The sequence below is a fragment of the Hippopotamus amphibius genome, chromosome 7 (assembly GCF_030028045.1).
Source record: "Hippopotamus amphibius kiboko isolate mHipAmp2 chromosome 7, mHipAmp2.hap2, whole genome shotgun sequence".
NCBI lineage: Eukaryota > Metazoa > Chordata > Mammalia > Artiodactyla > Hippopotamidae > Hippopotamus > Hippopotamus amphibius.
Window position 1 is genome coordinate 95,774,660 of NC_080192.1, and position 20,968 is coordinate 95,795,627.

Here is a 20,968-nt window from a genome sequence, read left to right on the forward strand (position 1 = left end):
TGTGAAAGTATTTTTGAAAGAGGTAGGTTTTTTGGTTTTTTTTTTTGGTGTGTTGACATTTCAAATATTTTTTATTTTCACATGAATTTTGAATAATAAATAATCTAAATTTATCAACACAGCCACCAGTAAAAAAAACAAAAACAAAGCCTGTGCTTTGGCTGTTAGGAAGATTCTTTGTTACCAAAGTCTATGAATACTAACATTTGAGAGAGTTTGGGCAGTATTTCTAAATATCAAAAGTCAATGCCAAATATACTAGATAAATCTGAATCCCATTAAGTGATACCACAATCAGTATATTATTGCTACAAAGCACATAACAAAAGACTTTAAGCCAATTATTGAAAAGGTAGGGTACTGACATCTATTAATCCCTAAAAGGCTCTATGCTGTGCCAACCTACCTATATCATTTACTTTAAAATAACTATTCCGTATAAGGTATAGTTATTTCCATTTTGTGAATAAAGAAATTGAAGCTGAAGTACTAAAGAACATGCCCACCAATGAGATACTGAGGAATAGCCCAAAATTGACTGGGTTGAGATTTGAACCCAGGTTCTGGCTGCAAAGCTCATTTTCTTTGCGCTACAGTGTGCTGAGTCCTGAAGTTTTAAGATTATGTTCTTTAATTCAAGGTAAAAAAAAAAAGTCTAAGAAACAGATTGCATTATCATTAGAGATTGAAAATTGTCAGTATCTTGAATAATCAAAGGAAAGTGTGGTCTAGTGGAAAGGACAGAGGTTAGAATACAGAAATCTTCCTTCTGCTGTGTGTGCTCACTAGCTGTCTCTGAATAAAGCAGACACAATTTCTTAGAGAAAAGCACTCTGCAGGATGGCTATCATTAATAATATTCCTAATAACGATAAGCTGGTGATAGGGCTGTAAGTGTGCCATTTCCTCTTCCTTATAGGATCATGGTGCTAAGGAAGCTTCCTTGCAGAAGAGGTTCTATTTTCATATGTCTAATAATTGACCCCTTCATTGACACTGCAAATAAAATAGTGGCTGTGATGATTTTGTCATATTGACGCCCCTTCGTAAGAATTAAAAGACTTCCAACACTATTCATGTCACTGAGATATCTTTTTTCACTTGTTTCTTTTATTTATACCACAAATAATACCATCTCATGAGACCATGATAACAATGTGATTTCTTGGCAGTTCTCCAGATTCGCCTGTTATTGTGTAGCTCCACTGTTGGTTACTGCTTGAACAGCCAGGGGTATGGAAGTGAAGAAAAATATATAAAACTTCAATAATTTCTTTATATGGGGAACAATAAAAAACATTTCTCAAATTCCTACTATATGTTTTTATCAATAATTTGTATGACATTAATGGCCCTTTATGTAACCCATGAATATTAATTATCTACCTGTGTGCTTTAGAAATAAAGATGTATAAATATTTTTGCTACTCTTCATTATCAAATGTTAATTATGTAATGTGTATATTGGGTATAATATACTTTATTTCATTCAGCTAGTATACCCTCAGAAAGAAGCTTCTTTGATGAAAAATTTTTTAAAAAAACTGGTGGAGAACACTGATCTGTATCCTCTAATAAATCCAGTTTATTCTCAGATGGTTTATATCATATAAACACAGGATTAAAGGCTCAGCACAAATAAAAGTAAATGTTTTTATCTTTACATTCAGATGTGAAACAGTGTTTAATTTATGCTTTTCTTAGCCCTATTCCAAATACATCTCATTTGGAGGTTGTCCGTAAACAGTGTATTGAAGTGATCTCAGGAAAAAAGGAAAAATATCAAATCCATGCATGATTAGATTGATGATTTTTGTTTATTCGCAGTATCTTTACTATCTTCGTAAAATGTCATAATGGTATTTAGGAGACTTTAGTTATTCCAACTAACATTCATTTATCTTCTGAAAATAGCTTTTTGTAATATTTCAGTAGAAGAAACTATTAATTTGTTATTATTTTATTCTAACTTATTATTTGATAGTATTATCAAGTTGTTTTCTTGTTTTGTTTTTGTTTTTAAGCTCTTCTCACAGACAGCTTTATCCTCTTATCATTTTTGGCACAAAACAAACTATGTTTTATTCAGTTTACCAAGAAGATGGGTTCTCCTGATATAAACAAAAGACCAGAAAAACTCTCAGCCTTGGATTATAAGGTAGAGATTTCAATTTATATAGTCATATTGTTAATTATTAAGGTATGCTAGAGTATCACATGAGTTGGTGTTATACTTATTTTTTTTGACTGATTCCAGATTTCAGGAAAACCAGAGTTATTATAGGATTAAGCTTGATCAGCTAGAGACAGTGGCCATCCAAAGTTTTCTTTTTTACTCTCATTATGGGGGCCTAAAAATGGCATGCTTGGAATGATTTATATAGTACTTATGGAATTCAGAGACAGATAGTAGAGGCAAGTTACAAATTTGAAAATGGTTTTCTTGCTAGTGGTAGTATATATACCATTTTCATTTTTTCCTAAGACCCCATATCATCTTTCTAGGCAAGGATAGCTGCTCTGGCTTCCATTTCACAAGAAAAGAAAGAAAGAAGAAGGCACTTTCAAAGCTTAATAGAAAAGTGCAATAAATAAGGAATGGGAAGATTCCCCTCCCCCCCATCCCCCAACACCTAACTGTAACTGTGGAGAAAAATACAAAAATAAATCTCCTTCATGTGTTAGTATCTCTCCCTTCAGTAACTCCAGGTAATTTGTTTCCTTGTATCAGGGACTTTACCTCTGTTAAGGCAGGATTTTTATTTTAAATGATGTATTTAATTTAAGTTTTGCCACATTACATTTTAACTGCTTGGAAGGCATACTCTCTGCTAGGATGAATATCTAATACATTTTCCAGGCTGTTTCAGTTCAAGGCCTCTTTTCAGCAATGACTTGTGTTTGCAAGATTGATCCAGCCTCTGTGACGTGGATTTGAGACAGTTCACTGTTCACTGGGAACGGGGCTAATATACAGCTTCCTTAAAAAAGATGCACACTTACACCATACCTAGAGTATCTGTAACAAGAGCAAAGATTCTTAACAGTCAACTTTGTGTGTGTGTTTGAAAAGTAGTATTTAACATAACCTTTTACCCTCTTGGATTATTTCTTATTGTGATTGAGGTGGTAGTGGTATAGGGGGATTTAATTTTATTTAGTGGAAAAATCTACTCTTATAAAAAAGATTTTTAACATGGGATAGAATATATTAAATAAGTTTTTCATTGTGGTAATTAACTACAGTTTGGTTTTGTTTGCCAACTTTGTGGAGCTTCTATAACACTTTGTATAATAATGATTCTTTTAAACTGAAAATCAGTGGTATTCTTGTATTATATTTTGGTTACTAAAAAAATTGGTTTAGCATTCTTAATGGGATATTATTTTCCAGAATGGCTAACTGTAGATTTACTTAAAATGTTTCTTATTTACTAATATTGGTCTTTAAAATACACCAATATGCATTAACTCACAGTGGTAGTGGTAGTAACTTTTTAATGCATTTATATAAAATTTTTATGACTAGTTTCTCCATCTTAGGTGTGGTGGATATTTTGGCAAAGTCGTCTCGGAGGATAGTAGCTCCCCATTAATGAGAGCAGAAAGAAACTGTCAGGATGTCACCTTTTCTAATGAAAAGATGTGAAAAATAGACTGAGTATATGGGCCCTATACCTTGAGTAAGGGATTTAATTATTTGTTTATTCATTCTGCCATAGCTTTGAGAAATTAAGAACATGAGCACTCCATGTCATTCATTTATGTTAGAGAAGTAGCCTGCTTCCCTTTGGAAAACCCATGGATTTCATTTTCTGGTTCAATATTTTAAATGTAGGTATTTAGTACTTAGTAAAAACTGCCATTTGTCCATTGGAAGGATGTTTTAAGAAACTTGTTCATTTCACTTGTGCTCTTGACCATCATGATAGAACACTGATGCCATTAGTACTCATAGCAAACATGAAATTTCAGATAACATACATGATTTGCATTATGTGAGGATTGAAAGTGCCAGTCTCTTGTTTTAACTCTGTTTTCTCATCTAGAAATTCTGAAGTAACATGTTTACATGGCAGGTAGGACATCAAAATAATGAATGTGTATTTTTAAGGACTCAGAAATTCCATTGTAGTATTTCTCTCAAGTAAGATAGCTAGTTAAAATAGTGATATTGAGAGCTTAAATATAAGAATTTGCACTTCAGAGCATAAAGTATATCTGTGTTGTCTGTCATTGCCCACTTGGATTTTAAAACAAGGAAATTGTGTAGAGTATTATAATTCTGCTTTTCTTTACAGCTGTACCATAATTTAATTCTTTTTGATTGAAACAGTTTTGGCGAATAAAAATGTAGGGGAAATATCCTGAAACTACTGACCTTTAACAAGTTTTCCTGTCTACATTTGAAAAATCCAATTTATCTAACAGTGAAGGGACAGTGCAAGGAGTTAAATGTTTACCATGAGAGAACAACACTGGTAATTACTTTGATTTCAGTTCCTTTTGATGTGCATTCAGAGGATGAAGAGGTCAATAATATTATGGCCATGCAAATAGAAAAGGGTTCCTTTTGACCATATTAAAAAAAATAGCAGAGGATTATTAAAGCATTAACCTTGATTTTAATGGCCTTGGTTGAGTGGTGAGATCACAATTTGGATGAGCCTGATTATTTACTAAATACAATACATAAATGCAACGGGTTCTTAACACCCATTGCACTCTGGCATTATCGCATTACTGCCATCCTTTGTTGCCTTGCAGACAGGAATATGAAAGCAATCTGTCATGTAGTGAGACTGGCTCCAGAAGCATTTCTCTGATAAGAAGACCCCCTGCCCTTTGCTAGTGTCTGGTCCAGTAGGCTTAGCCATGCGCTTAATCCCCAGAAAGTGGTTCGATTATTGCTGACCAGCAATGGCAAGATAGTTTTTTTTTTCCTTCCAAGCTATCAACCTTCCATTAATTCCTTAAGCAGAAATACAGTGCAATCTATATTTCTTTGGCATGTGTCACCCAGATGGTGCCGTGCTTATGTTTTCAAATAACCATGTTCCAAAATAACATAGTTTGAATAATAAATTCTACAAATCCATCCTAAGAAAGAAAAGCATAATTCTCAGAAGCTGCATAAACTTTTACGCATAAGACTGTGGCTTATCCCTTTATGCAGAATTTTTGTGTATATGTCTCATATACTCTTTAAAGTGATATTTGCCTCAAATTGTTTTTCCTTTTATTGTTGTCAGTCATTCAGTCATTGTTAACATGTTATGTCTTAAACAGTAGTCAGACACTCTTGGTCAGCAGTACTGAACTTGTCATTTACTATAGCTGGTCTTAAATCCTATGTGTAGGTCGATGCTTTCAAGCAACCATGACTGTACATTTTGGTATTGATTGGGGATTGCTACGGCCAATTCCTCCCTCACTCACATTTCTCCTTTTCCTTTCCTCTGCTAAAAATGGGGAGAATTTTGAACATATGTCTTTTTTATATATGTGTCAAAAGAATTTGGTAAATTCTGACACCTCCTTAAGCGCATGTTTAACATGCATATTTACTTGCATTTATCTACACTTACAGATACTTTAATTTTTGCAATACTTTGAGGATTTTGCATTTTAAAGATGATCCTTGTCTGCTTTTTTTTTTTTTTTTTTAAACCATTAGATTTCCTATTATGAAATCCCTGGCCCAGTAAACAGGACAACACAGCGTCGTCTAGCTATCAATTGTTTTCAAGATATAGTTGTTTGCTGGTGGCCACTGGTCAGTGATGATGTTTGGCCTTGGGCTCCCATTTCTTCTGAGAAGGACAGAGCCAATCTGCTGCTCCTGAGTTACGCTCAAGGAAGACTGGAGGTAAATCTAAAGCAAATACATACATTTTATTGAAGAGAAAATAAAATAAGATTATTAGTTTCCTATTCTGAAATAAGTGTGAATGCTTTTTAAGACCTATAATTTATTTTTCCAAGTATTCAATGAAGAAAATTAGATATGAAATGGGATCCTTTAAAGTATCACATTTGGAGGATACACAGTTTCAGGACTTCCTTGAATAGCACAGTGATTAATAGCACAAGGTTTGGGGTTCAAATCCTAGCTCTGCGTTTACTTAGCTCTCTGTCCTTGAGCAGATTACTAACCTCTATGTGCTGTGGTTTCATTATTTGAAAAATAAAGTTAATGACGGTAAATGAGTTAATGCATGCGGTAAGAGCCATAGCTGCACATACTAAACTCTCAGTTACTTTTGTGATTCTTGTCATTATCAGCGTTAGTACTGTCACTACTGTAATGTAACTTAAAAAAAAAAAAAAAGCAACCTCCTCCAACCTGTTTTTTTTAACGTTTTTGCCTGGGTAAAATAGCATGTTCTTGTATTTTCTCTAAGTCTGTTATCTTTTTTAGGCTTTAAGAAGTATTTTTCAGAATTAGTATTCTGAAATATAATGAATAACTGCAAGTTTTCTCTATCCCTACCTACCTCTTCTGGTTTTATAAGCTTACAGACTATCTTTTAAGACTGAAGAGTCCTTTCTAATTAATTATTTTACCTTTTTCTGGAACTTTTTCAGCTTTGTTGTAGTAATTAAGACCACTTATAATGCTTCAGGTGTGGATTTTGTGAGGATAAAGAAGTGCTTTATTCCTATTTCACTTCCTGTTCATGCCCACCATTTTATTGGTCTTGGGTCCAGAAGCTGAATAAAAGACAATTAAAATGACAATATAATAAAGCCAACTACAATTCTCTTAAATGTTCTGTCTTATAATAAAAGTAAAAATAATATAAATCAGGCTTTAGTTTTACATTACACAAATTACCTTTGTTTGAAATGAGTTTATTACCTGAAATTAGGATTGTTTGAAAAGTGTTATGTACGGTCTAAGTACCTCCTCTCCTGGCGTCATCTAGGTTATGGACTTTGGAGTTGGATAAACCTCAGTTTGCCTGTTGGTTGGACCATATACTGTGTGACTTTAATCAAATTTACTTCCTATAAGCTTCTGCCTGCTTTTAACTAATACTATGATCTTTGGCCTTGGGTAGATCACCTACCCTCTCTGACTGTAGTCTTCTAATTTTTAAAATGATGGATTTAAACCAGCAAGGTCTTGGGCAGCTCAGAAAAGTGCTCAGTTGGATTCTGAAGCACAGATGTGATTTAGCCATTGCCTGTTCAAATGCCCTTAGTAGATTTTGAAACTAAGCTTAGCCTCAGCACTGAAAAGCTCCCCTTGACTGGTCCCTGACCTACCTTTCCAATGTTATTTCTTTATATAAATCTATGCTTTAGCCAAATGTTTTACTCACTGCTTCTTTATTTCCCACCCCCTGCTTGTACAAATTACTGGTATTTCCACCTGAAAGGCCCTTCCCTCTCTCTTTTCACATCATTCATCAACTTTTGAGCATGACCATGGAGTAAGCACTGTATTTCATGCCAGGGAATATGAATACAAAACTATCCCTGCCTGTAAGAATCTTAGTATCTACCAATGAAAGACAAATATGAAAATGTGTGAATGCACTGAAGTGTTAAATAGTGCTATGGATAGAGTATCTGTAAACTACAGAGGAGCTAGTGGGGAATGATTGTTTCTACCTAGAGAGATAATAAGGGGGGAACTTTAAAGAGAATTTACAATTTGCTTAAGGTTAGTTCACTATCTTTTTTTTTTTTTTTTTTTTACTATCCTTTCTAAGTTTCATATCAAAGTTGTACTAGCCCTATGGAGTGATTTGACTAGCTTTTCTCTTTTTTCCTCTCTGAACCAGTAAAAAAGGAATTATATGATACTTGAATGTTTGCTAAAACTCATATAAAAGTGCCTAGGTATCCTGTCTTTCAAGGAAGGTAGATTTTTTATAACTGATTCCATTTTTCAAGGGTTGTTCATCTTTCAGGAATTCTATTTTTTTCTTGAGTCATTTTCCTTAATTTGTATCTTTGGAAAATTATCCATTTTATTTAAGCATTTGACTAGATTTTCATAAAGTTGTATATGATATTTGCACCTGATTTTTAATTACTCACCACTGATCGCATAGCTAATTTTTTGATCATCATATATGAAGATATATAATTCATTTTTTTGATCAAGTAGCTTTTGTCTTGGATTTGGCCTTTCCATTCAGTCTATCAAAATTAAATTGTTGGAAGAATTTGTAAAGATTTCTTTATCAGAACCTTTTGTGAATTTCTGTATGCAAAAGGTGAATGTCTTTTGGAAGAACTTTCTGGGGAAATAATTGTTTCTTCTTGTGTGTGTGAAGACATAATCTTTAACTCTGAATTGTAGCACATTTTTTAGGATATCATGAACTAAAACCACTAGTCTATAAAAGTAATATTCAGGCGTATGCCTTTAAATATTTTTTCACTAGCGACCAATAGACTTCTTGAGCTAATCCTCAGAATAAGAGATACGATATACTCTTAAACCCTAAAATTCAGACTAAAAAAGTAGCAGCCTGGTAGAGAAGAAATTTAATCTTTGCATCTATTAAATGATAGAACTTAAAAAAAATCATTTCCCATCCAAGTTCAATCAGAAAAGATAGTAAGCTTTTATTTGGACAGTGGCAAGATCCTAGAGTAGTGCTTCATAGCTTTGGCAACACATCACAGTCACCTGCAGAGCTTTTACAAAAGGGCCCACCCAGACCAGTTACATCAGAATCTCCAGAGGGGAAGGAGGCATCTGTATTCTTTTACAGGTTCCCTAGGTGATTCTCATATGCCTCCAAGTTGAGAACCACTGCTTTACAGCAAACTAAAAAAAAATTTTAAAGCCATCTTTTTTGCATAACAGACCATGGAAAGGATAAAGCCCACATACTGAACCAAATGAGAGTTTTAACAGTAGATTCTAAGTAGAAAATTGGCTTACCAAGCAGCTAAAAAAAAAGGAAACAAAGGAAACATAGAAGTAAGCTCTCTGTGACTGAATTATCTGTCTTTCAGAGGAGGAACATTTTTTAATTTATTTTATGGTTATTAGAAAACTGCTGGTCTCTAATTTCACACTGCAGAGCTCTAAACAACAGTATATGTCTTAATTAGAAGCATAGAACAGAGAGATTTATGTAGTCTAGGGGAAAAAGTTGTTTTGAAAAATATACAATAGTATGAAGAAAAAGAAATTTTTTATCAGTAAAATTTATTTAAAAATAGTTTTTAATGGTGTTTGTATGGATTATCATGGTAGTCATTCTGATTTAAATTCCTCATACTCTTTATACTCACTTTTGGAAAAAGTGATTACCATCATCCTAGAACTATTTAACTCATTAGCTTTGTCAAAAATGTGATGACAACACAACTTACTCTTCTCTTACCTTTGTATTTGAGCAGATATTTTAGCTTTTCAGCTGTATGGATTTGATAATGCTTTCTGAATATGGCAGTAATTTCAGGTTATCTTACTCAGAAAAGGTCACTTGAATTTGTTTAAACAAATTAATAAAAAACATAAGCAGAGCCATTAAACCTTAAAACCTGTTGTCAGGGCTAGGGAAATACAAGCTCACAAAGATAACTTTTTTCCCATAAAAACTAAAAGCTAATTTTGCAATCATTTAGAGGAGCAGCCAACTGATGGGAAGGTCAAAATGTGGCCAACTTTTAATACAGTAAAAAGAATCATTCAGAAAGCATTATAAATGCATTCAACTGAAAAGCCAAAATATTTAAGAGACATCTCTTCCAAAGAAATGTATGTACTGTGTTAGTTTTCAATCAGATAACCAAGATTTTCTATTTTAGGGATGAATTTGTTTTTTAATCTCTTCATTATAAAGCACACTAAGGAAAACTACAGAGATAATTTAATGAGCTTTTACTAAGGAAACAGCCCTGGAACCACACTCAGGTCAAGAAATAGAACTTTGCTGGGTACCAGAAATAGTGCCACATACTCTGTTTTGATCTCAACCCTTTCCTGGTCCCCCAAAGTAACCTCTATTGTGACTTCTACACATTTTCTCATATAGTTTTTATTATCTAAATGTACATCTCACAAAAGTATAGTTTAATATTATCTATTTAAAACATGTTAAAACATGTCTTTTAAATCTCTTTTAATCTACAAGTTCCCACTCTATCCTTTTTTTTTTCCCATTAAAATTTATCTGTTGAAATTGCAGTGTCCCACAGTGTGGATTTTGTTGTTCCCATCATCATGGTGTGGTTCAACATGTTTCTTTGTCTTTTGAATATTTTGCAAGTTTGTAGTCAGTTTTGGCACGACTATGTGCAAAGGAGTGTTTTTTAATCAGAAGGTACATAATGTCAGGTTCTCTTTCTCACTTTTTGTTGTCTCCTTTGATTTTAGCAACTATTGATGCTCAGTGCCTAGATCCATTAATTCATGATGGTTGCAAAATGGTGATATCTAATCATATTATTTTTTTATTAATTGGGATACTTTTATAGTAAGACACTTCTACCTATCTCCTACTTATTTTCCCAGTGGCTGGATTAACATAATATAATCAGGATAAGCATCTGTTTCTTTAATTTACTAGTTTTCAAGATTTAGTTGGTTCCCTGTCACTCCCTGAAGGTAACTGATTAGTTTTTATTTTTTAAATAGCATTATTAATTCATGGATTTAAACATAGTTGACTTAATGGGTTTCATAGATTGTAATTGTTATCCTTTTGGAAGCTCAGATTTTTAACTTAGGGCAATGAGAGCCTCCTCAAGTTCGCTCCTCTTCTTGTCATGACCTTAGTAGTCTTGGGTAGCTTCCCTCTATCTGGTGTAACAATATGGTCCATGTCTACCTTGTACATTTCCTGCTGCAAACCTGGAATTATCAATTTCTTCAATAAGGTCTGGTTTCTGGATCACTGAAGAAATCAAAGAGTAAATCAAAAAATGAAGAAGAAAACATGGTAATCTAAAATCTATGGGATGCAGCAAAAGCAGTTCTAAGAGGGAAATTTATGGTGATACCAGCTTACCTCAGGAAACCAGAAAGAACTCAAGTTAAACAACCTCACCCTACGCCTAAAGCAGCTAGAGAAAGAAGAACAAACAAAACCCAAATTTAGTAGAAGAAAAGAAATCATAAACATCTGGGGAGAAATAAATGAAATAGGGACTAAAAAAGATATGAAAACCGATCAACTTTTAGCCAGACTCATCAGAAAAAAGAGAGAGGGTCTAAATCAATAAAATCAGAAATGAAAAAGGAGAAGTTACAACAGACACCACAGAAACATAAAGGATCATAAGAGACTACTATGAGCAACTACACACCAATAAACTGGTACAACCTAGAAGAAATGGACAAATTCTTAGAAAGGTATAATCTGCCAAGACTGAACCGGGAAGAAATAGAAAATATGAACAGACCAGTTACGAGTTCTGAAATTGAATCAGTAATTTTAAAACTTTCAACAAATAAAAGTCCAGGACCAGATGGCTTCATACGTGAATTCTACCAAACATTTAGAGAAGAGTTAACACCTATCCTTCTGAAACTATTCTAAAATATTGCAAAGGATGGAACACTTCCTAACTCATTCTTTGAGGCCACCATCACCCTGATACTGAAACCAAAGATATAATGAAAAAACTTACAGGCAAATATCACTGATGAACATAGATGCAAATATCCTCAAAAAAAAACACTAGCAAACTGAATCCAGCAATACATTAAAAGGGTCATACACCTTGATCAAGTGGGATATATCCCAGGGATGCAAGGATTTTTCAGTATTCTCAAATCAATCAGTGTGATACACTACATTAACAAATTGAAGAATAAAAACCATATGATCATCTCAGAAACTGCAGGAAAAGCTTTTCATAAAATTGAACATCCGCTTACGATAAAAACTCTTCAGAGAGTGGGTATGGAGGGAACATACCTCAGCATAATAAACGCCATATATGACAAATGCACAGCTAACATAATACTCAATGGTGAAAATATGAAAGCATTCCTTCTAAGATCAAGAACAAGACAAGGATGCCCACTCTTGCCACTTTTATTCAACATAGTTTTGGAAGTCCTAGCCATGACAATCAGAGAAGAAAAAGAAATAAAAGAAATCCAAATTGGAAAAGATGTACAACTGTCGCTGTTTGCAGATGACATGATATTAGATGTAGAAAATCCTAAAGATGCTACCAGAAAACCACTAGAGCTCATAAGTGAATTCTGTAAAGTTGCAGGGTACAAAATTAATACACAGAAATCTCTTGCACTCCTATACACTAACAACAAAAGATCAGAAAGAGAACTTAAGGAAGCAATCACATTTACCATTGCAAGAGAAAGACTAAAATACCTAGGAATAAACCTACCTAAGAAGGCAAAAGACCTGTTTGCAGAAAACTGATGAAAGAAATCAAATATGACACAAACATATGGAGAGATATATCGTGTTCTTGCATTGGAAGAGTCAATATTGTCAGAATGACTGTAGTACCTAAAGAAATCTACAGATTCAACACAATCCGTATCAAATTACCAATAGCATATTCCACAGACTTAGAACAAAAAATTTCAGCAATTTGTATGGAAATACAAAATATCACAAACGGCCAAAGCAATCTTGAGAAAGAAAAATGGAGCTGGGAGGAATCAGGCTCCCTGACTTCAACTATACTACAAAACTACAGTAATCAAGACAGTATGGTGCTGGCACAAAAATAGAAATATAGGTCAATGGAACAGGATAGGAAGTCCAAAGATAAGTCCACCCACCTATCATCACCTAACCTATGATAAAGGAGGCAAGAATATACGATAGAGAAAAGAGAATCTCTTCAATAAGTGGTGCTGGGCAAATTGGACAGGTACATGTAAAATAATGAAATTGGAACATTCTCTAATACCATATACAAGAATAAAATAAAATGGATTAAAGACCTACATGTAAGACCAAATACTATAAAACTCCTAGAGAAAAATGTAGGCAGAACTCTCTTTGACATAAATTGCAGCAATATTTTGGATCTGTCTCCTAGAGTACTTGAAATAAAAACAAAAATAAACAAATAGCACCTAATTAAACTTAAAAGCTTTTGCACGGCAAAGGAAACCAATAAAAAAAAAAAAAAGGATGAAAAAAGATGGTAGTGAAGTAGAAGGACGTGGAATGCATCCCTCTCCACAGATGCATTAGGAATACAACAAAAGACGCAATAATTCCCACAGAGAACCAGCTGAACACCAGCAGATGACCTTGGACACCAGAAAGGACTGCAAAGACCCCTACATAACCAGTAGGGAGGCATTTGTGACTGTTCAAAGAGGGTGAAGTGGCTGAGCTGTGGCAGACGGGAGGGAGTGAGAAACACACAGAGGGTCTGCACCATGGCTCAGCGTGCCTGAACTGAGATGTCGATTCACAGCTGAACAGGGGGTCTGGGAGCGGGAGCATGGGAACCAGAGAGCTGGTTCAGGGTGAGAAACATTGTTGGCGGTGGGGAGATGGACTGAGGGGACAGGAAGGAAGAGGTCCGCAGTGAGGAGTGCCTACCGGAGAGAGGTGAGAGACTATAGTGGCAGCTGGATACTGCTGATTCACAAGTGGGGGGAGGAGCCGCGGGTGTAGCCTCTCTCTAGGTGCCTGTGATGGACAGAGGAAGGACCCCTGTGGGCCAAGCTAGAGCACTCAGGGATAATAAAGGCCCCCGGGCAGGGCTGGCTTAGAGTGCCTGCAGCCTAGAGCCAAAAGCCTGCAGAGTGGCCCAGCTCTGGAGACATTCTGTTTATACCTGCGCCACCGGCACCCTTCTGCAACAGGCACTGCCAAACCTGAGTGAACCGCCGTGTCCCAAGCAGGGCACCACTGCTAACTCACTCCCAGGGGAAGGAACCACTATTGTACCCTCTCTCCCCCCACACACCAGCGCTTACAGACGAACAAAAAAGGAAGCTCTGCTGGTCGCAGAATAATACAGAAAACCTAAGGCGGGTAGAAGGACACTTACAGCTGAGACCCCAAGGAAACAGAAATATTAGTATTGATTCTATTGAACTGGTCCAACCTGGGGTCAGTTCTAGTTTTTTTTTTTTTAATTTATTTTTATTTTTTATCAGTTATGATCTTAGTCCTAAGGGATCTACAAGTTTTATAACATTTTTTATTCCATTTTTTATTCTATTTGTATTTGTAGCCTTTTTATATATTTCTATTTCTAGCTAAGTTTTTTCCAGTGCTGACTGTATCTCTCCTACCTTCTTTTCATCTCTATCTTTTATACATTTCTATTTCTTTCTTTTTATCTTCATATTTCCAGTCACACTATGCTCTTCTGTTGCCCTGTCTTCTATCCTTCTTTAATTATCTTAATATACTAATAAGCAATATTATCGGTCTGCTCTGTCTCCTTGCTTTATTCTCCAGATGACACACTGCTTTGGTATTTATTATTAAGTTTTTGTCTTTATCTTAGTTCTAAGTATAATTGTCTGATTTCATTCTGAGACTCTTCAGGTGGTACTCTAGCTCTTTATTATATTTGATCCTAGCTTTCAAAATCTCTCTGGATTTGTGTTTGTGTGTGTGTGGTGTTATTTGTTCGTTCGTTTGTTTGTTTTTGCTTTTGTTTCTGTTTTGGTTTTAAATTTCTGTTGGTTTTCTCTTTGAATGTCTGATAGCATACTGGGGTTCTTCTGTCAGGTCTTTCTAGTGCCTTATGTTCTATTGGATTCAATATTTATGTGTCTTATACATGTATGTGTTTCCTTGACTTAGTATTTGTTTCACTCAACACTCTGCCATTAGTCTGGGACTTGGACAGTCTTCTTTAAAACCCTTTATTACCGGGACAACAACCTCTGAAGTTTGGACTACCATGAGAAAACAAAGAAACATCATGCAGGCAAAGGAGCAGGAAAAAAATCCACAAGACCAAATAAATGAAGAGGAAATAGGAAAAATGCCTGAAAAAGAATTCACAGTAATGATAGTAAAAATGATACAAAATCTCGATAACAAAATACAGAAAATACAAGAAACAGTTACTAAGGACTCAGAAGAACTAAAGAACAAACAGACAGCAATGGACAACAAAATAACTGAAATTAAAAATACTCTAGATGGTATAAACAGCAGAATAACTGAGGCAGAAGAACGAATAAATGAGTTGGAAGATAGAATGGGGGAAATAACTGCCACAGAGCAGGAAAGAGAAAAAAGAATGAAAAGAATGGAAGACAGTCTCAGAGACCTTGGTGATAACATTAAGTGCACCAACATTCGAATCATAGGCATCCCAGGAGAAGAAGAAAAAGCGAAAGGGTCTGAGAAAATATTTGAAGAGGTTATGGTGGAAAACTTCCCCCAAATGGGAAAAGAAATAATTAACCAAGTCCAAGAAGCTCAGAGAGTCCCATACAGAATAAACTGAAGGAGAAATCCACTGAGGCATATATTAATCAAACTAATGAAAATTAAACACAAAGAAAAAATATTAAAAGCAGCAAGAGAAAAGCAACAAATAACACATAGGGGAAAACCCATAAGGATAATAGCTGATCTTTCTGCAGAAACTCTGCAGGCCAGAAGGGAATGGCAGGATATACTGAAAGTCCTGAAAGAGAAAAACCTACAGCCAGGAATACTTTACCCAGCCAGAATCTCATTCAGATTTGACAGAGAAATCAAAAGCTTTACAGACAAGCACAAGTTAAGGAATTGAGCACCACCAAGCCAGCCTTACAAGAATTGCTAAAGGAACTTTTCTAAGTAGGAAACACAAGAGAAGGAAAAGGTCTACAAAAACAAACCCAAAACAATTAAGAAAATGGTAATAGGAACACATGTCGGTAATCACCGTAATTGTAAATGGATTAAATGCTCCAACCAAAAGACACAGACTGGCTGAATGGATACAAAAACAAGACCCTTCTATATGCTGCCTACAAGAATCCCACTTCAGACCCAGGGATACATATAAACTGAAAGTAAAGGGATGAAAAAAGATATTCCATGCAAATGGAAGTCCAAAGAAAGCTGGAGTAGCAATACTCTTATCAGACAAATTAGACTTTAAAGTAAAGACTATGACAAGAGACAAGGAAGGACACTACATAATGATCAAGGGATCCATCCAGGGAGAACATATACCAATTGTAAATATCTATGCCCCCAACATAGGAGCACCTCAATACATAAGGCAAATGCTAACAGCCATAAAAGGGGAAATCGATAATAACACAATAATAGTGGGAGACTTGAACACCCCACTTACACCAATGGACAGATCATCCAAACAGAAAATAAGTTAGGACACACAAGCTTTAAATGACACATTAGACCATCTCGACTTAATTGATATTTATAGGACATTCCATCCAAAGACTACAGAATACACTTTCTTCTCAAGTGCACACGGAACATTTTCCAGGATAGATCAGATCTTGGGTCACAAATCAAACCTCCGTAAATTCAAGAAAATTGAAATCGTATCAGGCATCTTCTCTGACCACATCGCCATGAGACTAGATATCAATTACAGAAAAAAAACTGTAAAAAATATAAACATATGGAGACTAAACAATACACTATTAAAAAACCAAGAAATCATTAAAGAAATCAAAGAGGAAATCAAACAATATCTGGAAACAAATGACAATGAAAACACAACAACCCAAAACCTATGGGACGCAGCAAAAGCAGGCGTAAGAGGGAAGTTTATAACAATACAGTCCTACCTCAAAAAACAAGAAAAATATCGAATAAACAACCTAACCTCACACCTAAAACAGTTAGAGAAAGAACAATGAAACCCCAAAGTGAGCAGAAGGAAAGAAAGCATGAAGAGCAGATCAGAAATAAATGAAAAAGAAAAGAAGGAAACAGTAGCAAAGATTAATGAAACTAAAAACTGGTTCTTTGAGAAGCTAAACAAAATTGATAAACCATTAGCCAGACTCATCAGGAAGAAAGGGGAGAAGATGCAAATCAACAGAATTAGAAATGAAAAAGGAGAAGGGACAACGGACACCACAGAAATACGGAAGATCATGAGAGACTACCACAAGCAACTGTATGCCAATAAATTGGATAAGCTAGAAGAAATGGATACATTCTTAGAAAATTACAATCTTCCAAGACTGAACCAGGAAGAAATAGAAACTATGAACAGACCAATCACAAATATGGAAATTGAGGCTGTGATTAAAAATATCCCAACAAACAAAAGCCCAGGGCCAGGTGGCTTCACAGGCAAATTCTATCAAACATTTCGAGAAGAGCTAACACCTATCCTTCTCAAACTCTTGCAAAATATAGCAGAAGGCGGAACACTCCCAAACTCATTCTACGAGGCCACCATCACCCTGATACCAAAACCAGGCAAAGATGTCACAAAAAAAGAAAACTACAGACCAGTATCCCTGATGAATATAGATGCAAAAATCCTCAACAGAATACTAGCTAACAGAATCCAACAGCACATTTAAAAGATCATACACCATGATCAATTGGCATTTATCCCTGGGACGCAAGGATTCTTCAATATAAGCAAGTCAGTCAACATGATACATCATCTCAACAAATTGAAGGATAAAAAGCATATGATCATCTCAAAAGATGCAGAAAAAGCTTTTGACAAAATTCAACATCCATTTATGATAAAAGCTCTCCAGAAAATGGGCATAGAAGGAAATTACCTCAACATAATAAAAGCCATATATGAGAAACCAACAGCCAGCATCGTTCTAAATGGTGAAAACCTGAAAACATTCCCTCTAAGAACAGGAACAGGACCAGGGTGTCCACTCTCACCATTCTTATTCAACATAGTTTTGGAAGTGTTAGGCACAGCAATCAGAGAAGAAACAGAAATAAAAGGAATCCAGATTGGAAAAGAAGAAGTAAAATTGTCACTCTTTGCAGATGACATGATATTATGCATAGAAAACCCTGAAGACTCTACCAGAAAACTGCTAGCACTAATTGATGAATTTACTAAAGCAGCAGAATACAAAATTCATGTGCAGAAATCTCTTGCATTCCTATACATTAACAACGGAAGAGCAGAAAGAGAAATTAAGGAAACTCTCCCATTCACCATTGCAACAAAAAGGATGAAATACCTAGGAATAAACCTGCCTAAGGAGGCAAAAGACCTGTATGCAGAAAAGTATAAGACACTGATGAAAGAAAGCAAAGACGACACAAATAGATGGACTGACCAACCGTGTTCTTGGCTTGGAAGAATCAACATAGTGAAAATGACTATACTACCCAAAGCAATTTACAGGTGCAATGCAATCCTGATCAAATTACCGATGGCATTTTTCATAGAACTAGAACAAGAAATCTTATGATTTGTATGGAAACGCAAAAGACCCCGAATAGCCAAAGCAATCTTGAGAAGGAAAGACGGAGTTGGTGGAATTAGGGTTTCTGACTTCAAACTATACTACAAGGCCACAGTGATCAAGACAGTATGGTACTGGCACAAGAATAGAAAGGAAGATCAATGGAACAGAATAGAGAACTTAGAAGTAAGCCCAAGCACATATGGGTACCTGATCTTTGAGAAAGGAGGCAAGAATATTCAGTGGAAACAAGATAGCCTCTTCAATAAGTGGTGTTGGGAAGATTGGACAGCAACATGTAAAAGAATGAAATTAGAAAACTTTCTAACACCATACACAAAAATAACCTCCAAAAGGATTAAAGCCATCTATGTAAGGCCAGACAGTATAAAACTCCTAGAGGAAAACATAGGCAGAACACTCTATGACATCCATCAAAGCAAGATCCTTTTGGACCCACCTCCTAGAATCATGGAAATAAAATCAAGAATAGACAGATGGGACCTAAAGAAACTTAAAAGCTTTTGCACAGCAAAAGAAACCATAAACAAGACAAGACAAGGCAACCCACAGAATGGGAGAAAATACTTGCCAACGCAGCAATGGACAAAGGATTAATCTCCAAAATATACAAGCAGCTCTTGCAGCTGAATACCAAAAAAGCAAATCACCCAATCCACAAATGGGCAGAAGACCTAAATAGACATTTCTCAAGAAGACATACAGATGGCCAACAAACACATGAAAAGATGCTCAACATCACTCATCATCAGAGAAATGCAAGTCAAAGCCACAATGAGGTATCACCTCACACCAGTCAGAATGGCCATCATCACAAAATCTGGAAACCACAAATGTTGGAGAGGGTGTGGAGAAAAGGGAACTCTCCTGCACTGTTGGTGGGAATGTAAGTTGGTACAGCCACTATGGAAAACAGTTTGGAGGTTCCTTAAAAAACTACAAATAGAACTACCATATGATCCAGTAATCCCACTCCTGGGCGTATACCCAGAGAAAACCATAATCCAAAAAAGAAACATGTACCATGATGTTCATTGCAGCACTGTTCACAATAGCCGGGACATGGAAGCACCCTAAATGCCCATCAGCGAATGAATGGACAAAGAAGATGTGGCATATTTATACAATGGAATATTACTCAGCTATAAAAAGGAATGAGATGGAGCTATATGCAATGAGGTGGATAGACCTAGAGTGTGTCATACAGAATGAAGTAAGCCAAAAAGAGAAAATCAAATATTGTATGCTAACTCATATATATGGAATTTAAAAAAAAAAGAAATAGTGGTACTGATGAACCCAGTGACAAGACAAGAGTAAGGATGCAGATACAGAGAATGGACTGGAGGACACGAGGTTGGGGGGGCTGAGGGTGAAGGGGAAGCTAGGAGAAAGTGAGAGAGTAGCATAGACCTATATATACTATCAACTGTAAAAAGATAGCTGGTGGGAAGTTGCTGTAGAAGAAAGGGAGATCCACTCGATGGTGAGTGATGACGTGGCTGGGATAGGGAGGGTGGAAAGAGTCTCAGAAGGGAGGGTATTGGGGATATATATATAAATACAACTGATTCACTTTGGTGTACCTCAAAAACTGACACAACAGTGTAAAGCAGCACTGTTTACAATAGCCAAGACATGAAAGCTACCTAAGTGTCCATCAACAGATGAATGGATAAACACGTTATGGTGTATGTGTGTGTGTGTGTGTGTGTGTATATATATATATATATATATATATATATATATACACATACGTATATATACACACACACTATTGTTTATATATATAAAACAATGGAATATTATTCAGCCATAGAAAAGAATGAAACCATTTGCAATGATGTAGATAGACCTAGAGAATAGTGTACTTAGTGGAATAAGTCAGTCAGAGAAAGACAAATACTCTATATTAACACTTATATGTGGAATTTACTAAACAAAACAAATTAGTATTATAAAACAACAGCAGACTCACAGATACAGAGAACAAACTATTAGTTACCAGTGGGAAGAGGGAAGGGGGAAGGGCAAAATGGGATGGGCGTTAAGAGATAGGGAAATACAGCCATTATTTTGTGATAACTTTAAGTGGGGTATAATCTGTAACAAGATTGAATCACTAATAGTGTTAACCAAATATACTTCAATACATTAAAAAACTGAGATAGCATTTGGTCTAATTCTTCAAGGGTGAGTATGGTTGGTAGGAAATACTGAGTCTGTGTGGATGAAGAGTGTGGATTTCAGGTGAAGGACATGAGTGAAGTTGTTGAAAGATAAGCTGAAACATATTAAAATTTTTCAGAGTTTGAGTAAATCGATTCCGGTGGGGCAATGGTTTGGAACATTCTACGGATATGAGGCAGGGGAAGACTGACAGAGAAAGTGCAGAAGCAGAGAAAGGAAATTATTTGATTGACTGTAGTTGAAAGCCTAATCGGCTGTTGTAATTGGTTATCCTTAGTATTTTGATTTTGTAACTCTGAGGTATTTACAGGTTTAGGTTTTGTTTTGCTTACATAGGTCATCATGGCATAGGGCCTCATCAGTTGAATGGCCTCCTTGTTTAACCTAACAAGTTACAGAGCTGGGAAAATGCAGCTTTAGTTTGACCGCAGAGTAGAGTAATGA

The 20,968-nt window shown here is 35.5% G+C and overlaps 1 protein-coding gene across 1 annotated transcript in view; it reads left to right on the forward strand.

The window, feature by feature from the left end:
• Positions 1-20,968, forward strand: part of WDPCP (WD repeat containing planar cell polarity effector) — a gene marked incomplete at its 3' end in the record, with an annotated part of 364,337 nt that overhangs the window by 114,544 nt on the left and 228,825 nt on the right. Inside the window, exons 8-9 of the mRNA XM_057743382.1 lie at positions 2,025-2,158; positions 5,678-5,869. Coding sequence (XP_057599365.1) covers positions 2,025-2,158; positions 5,678-5,869 — 326 coding nt within the window. The remainder of the gene's footprint in view (positions 1-2,024; positions 2,159-5,677; positions 5,870-20,968) is intronic.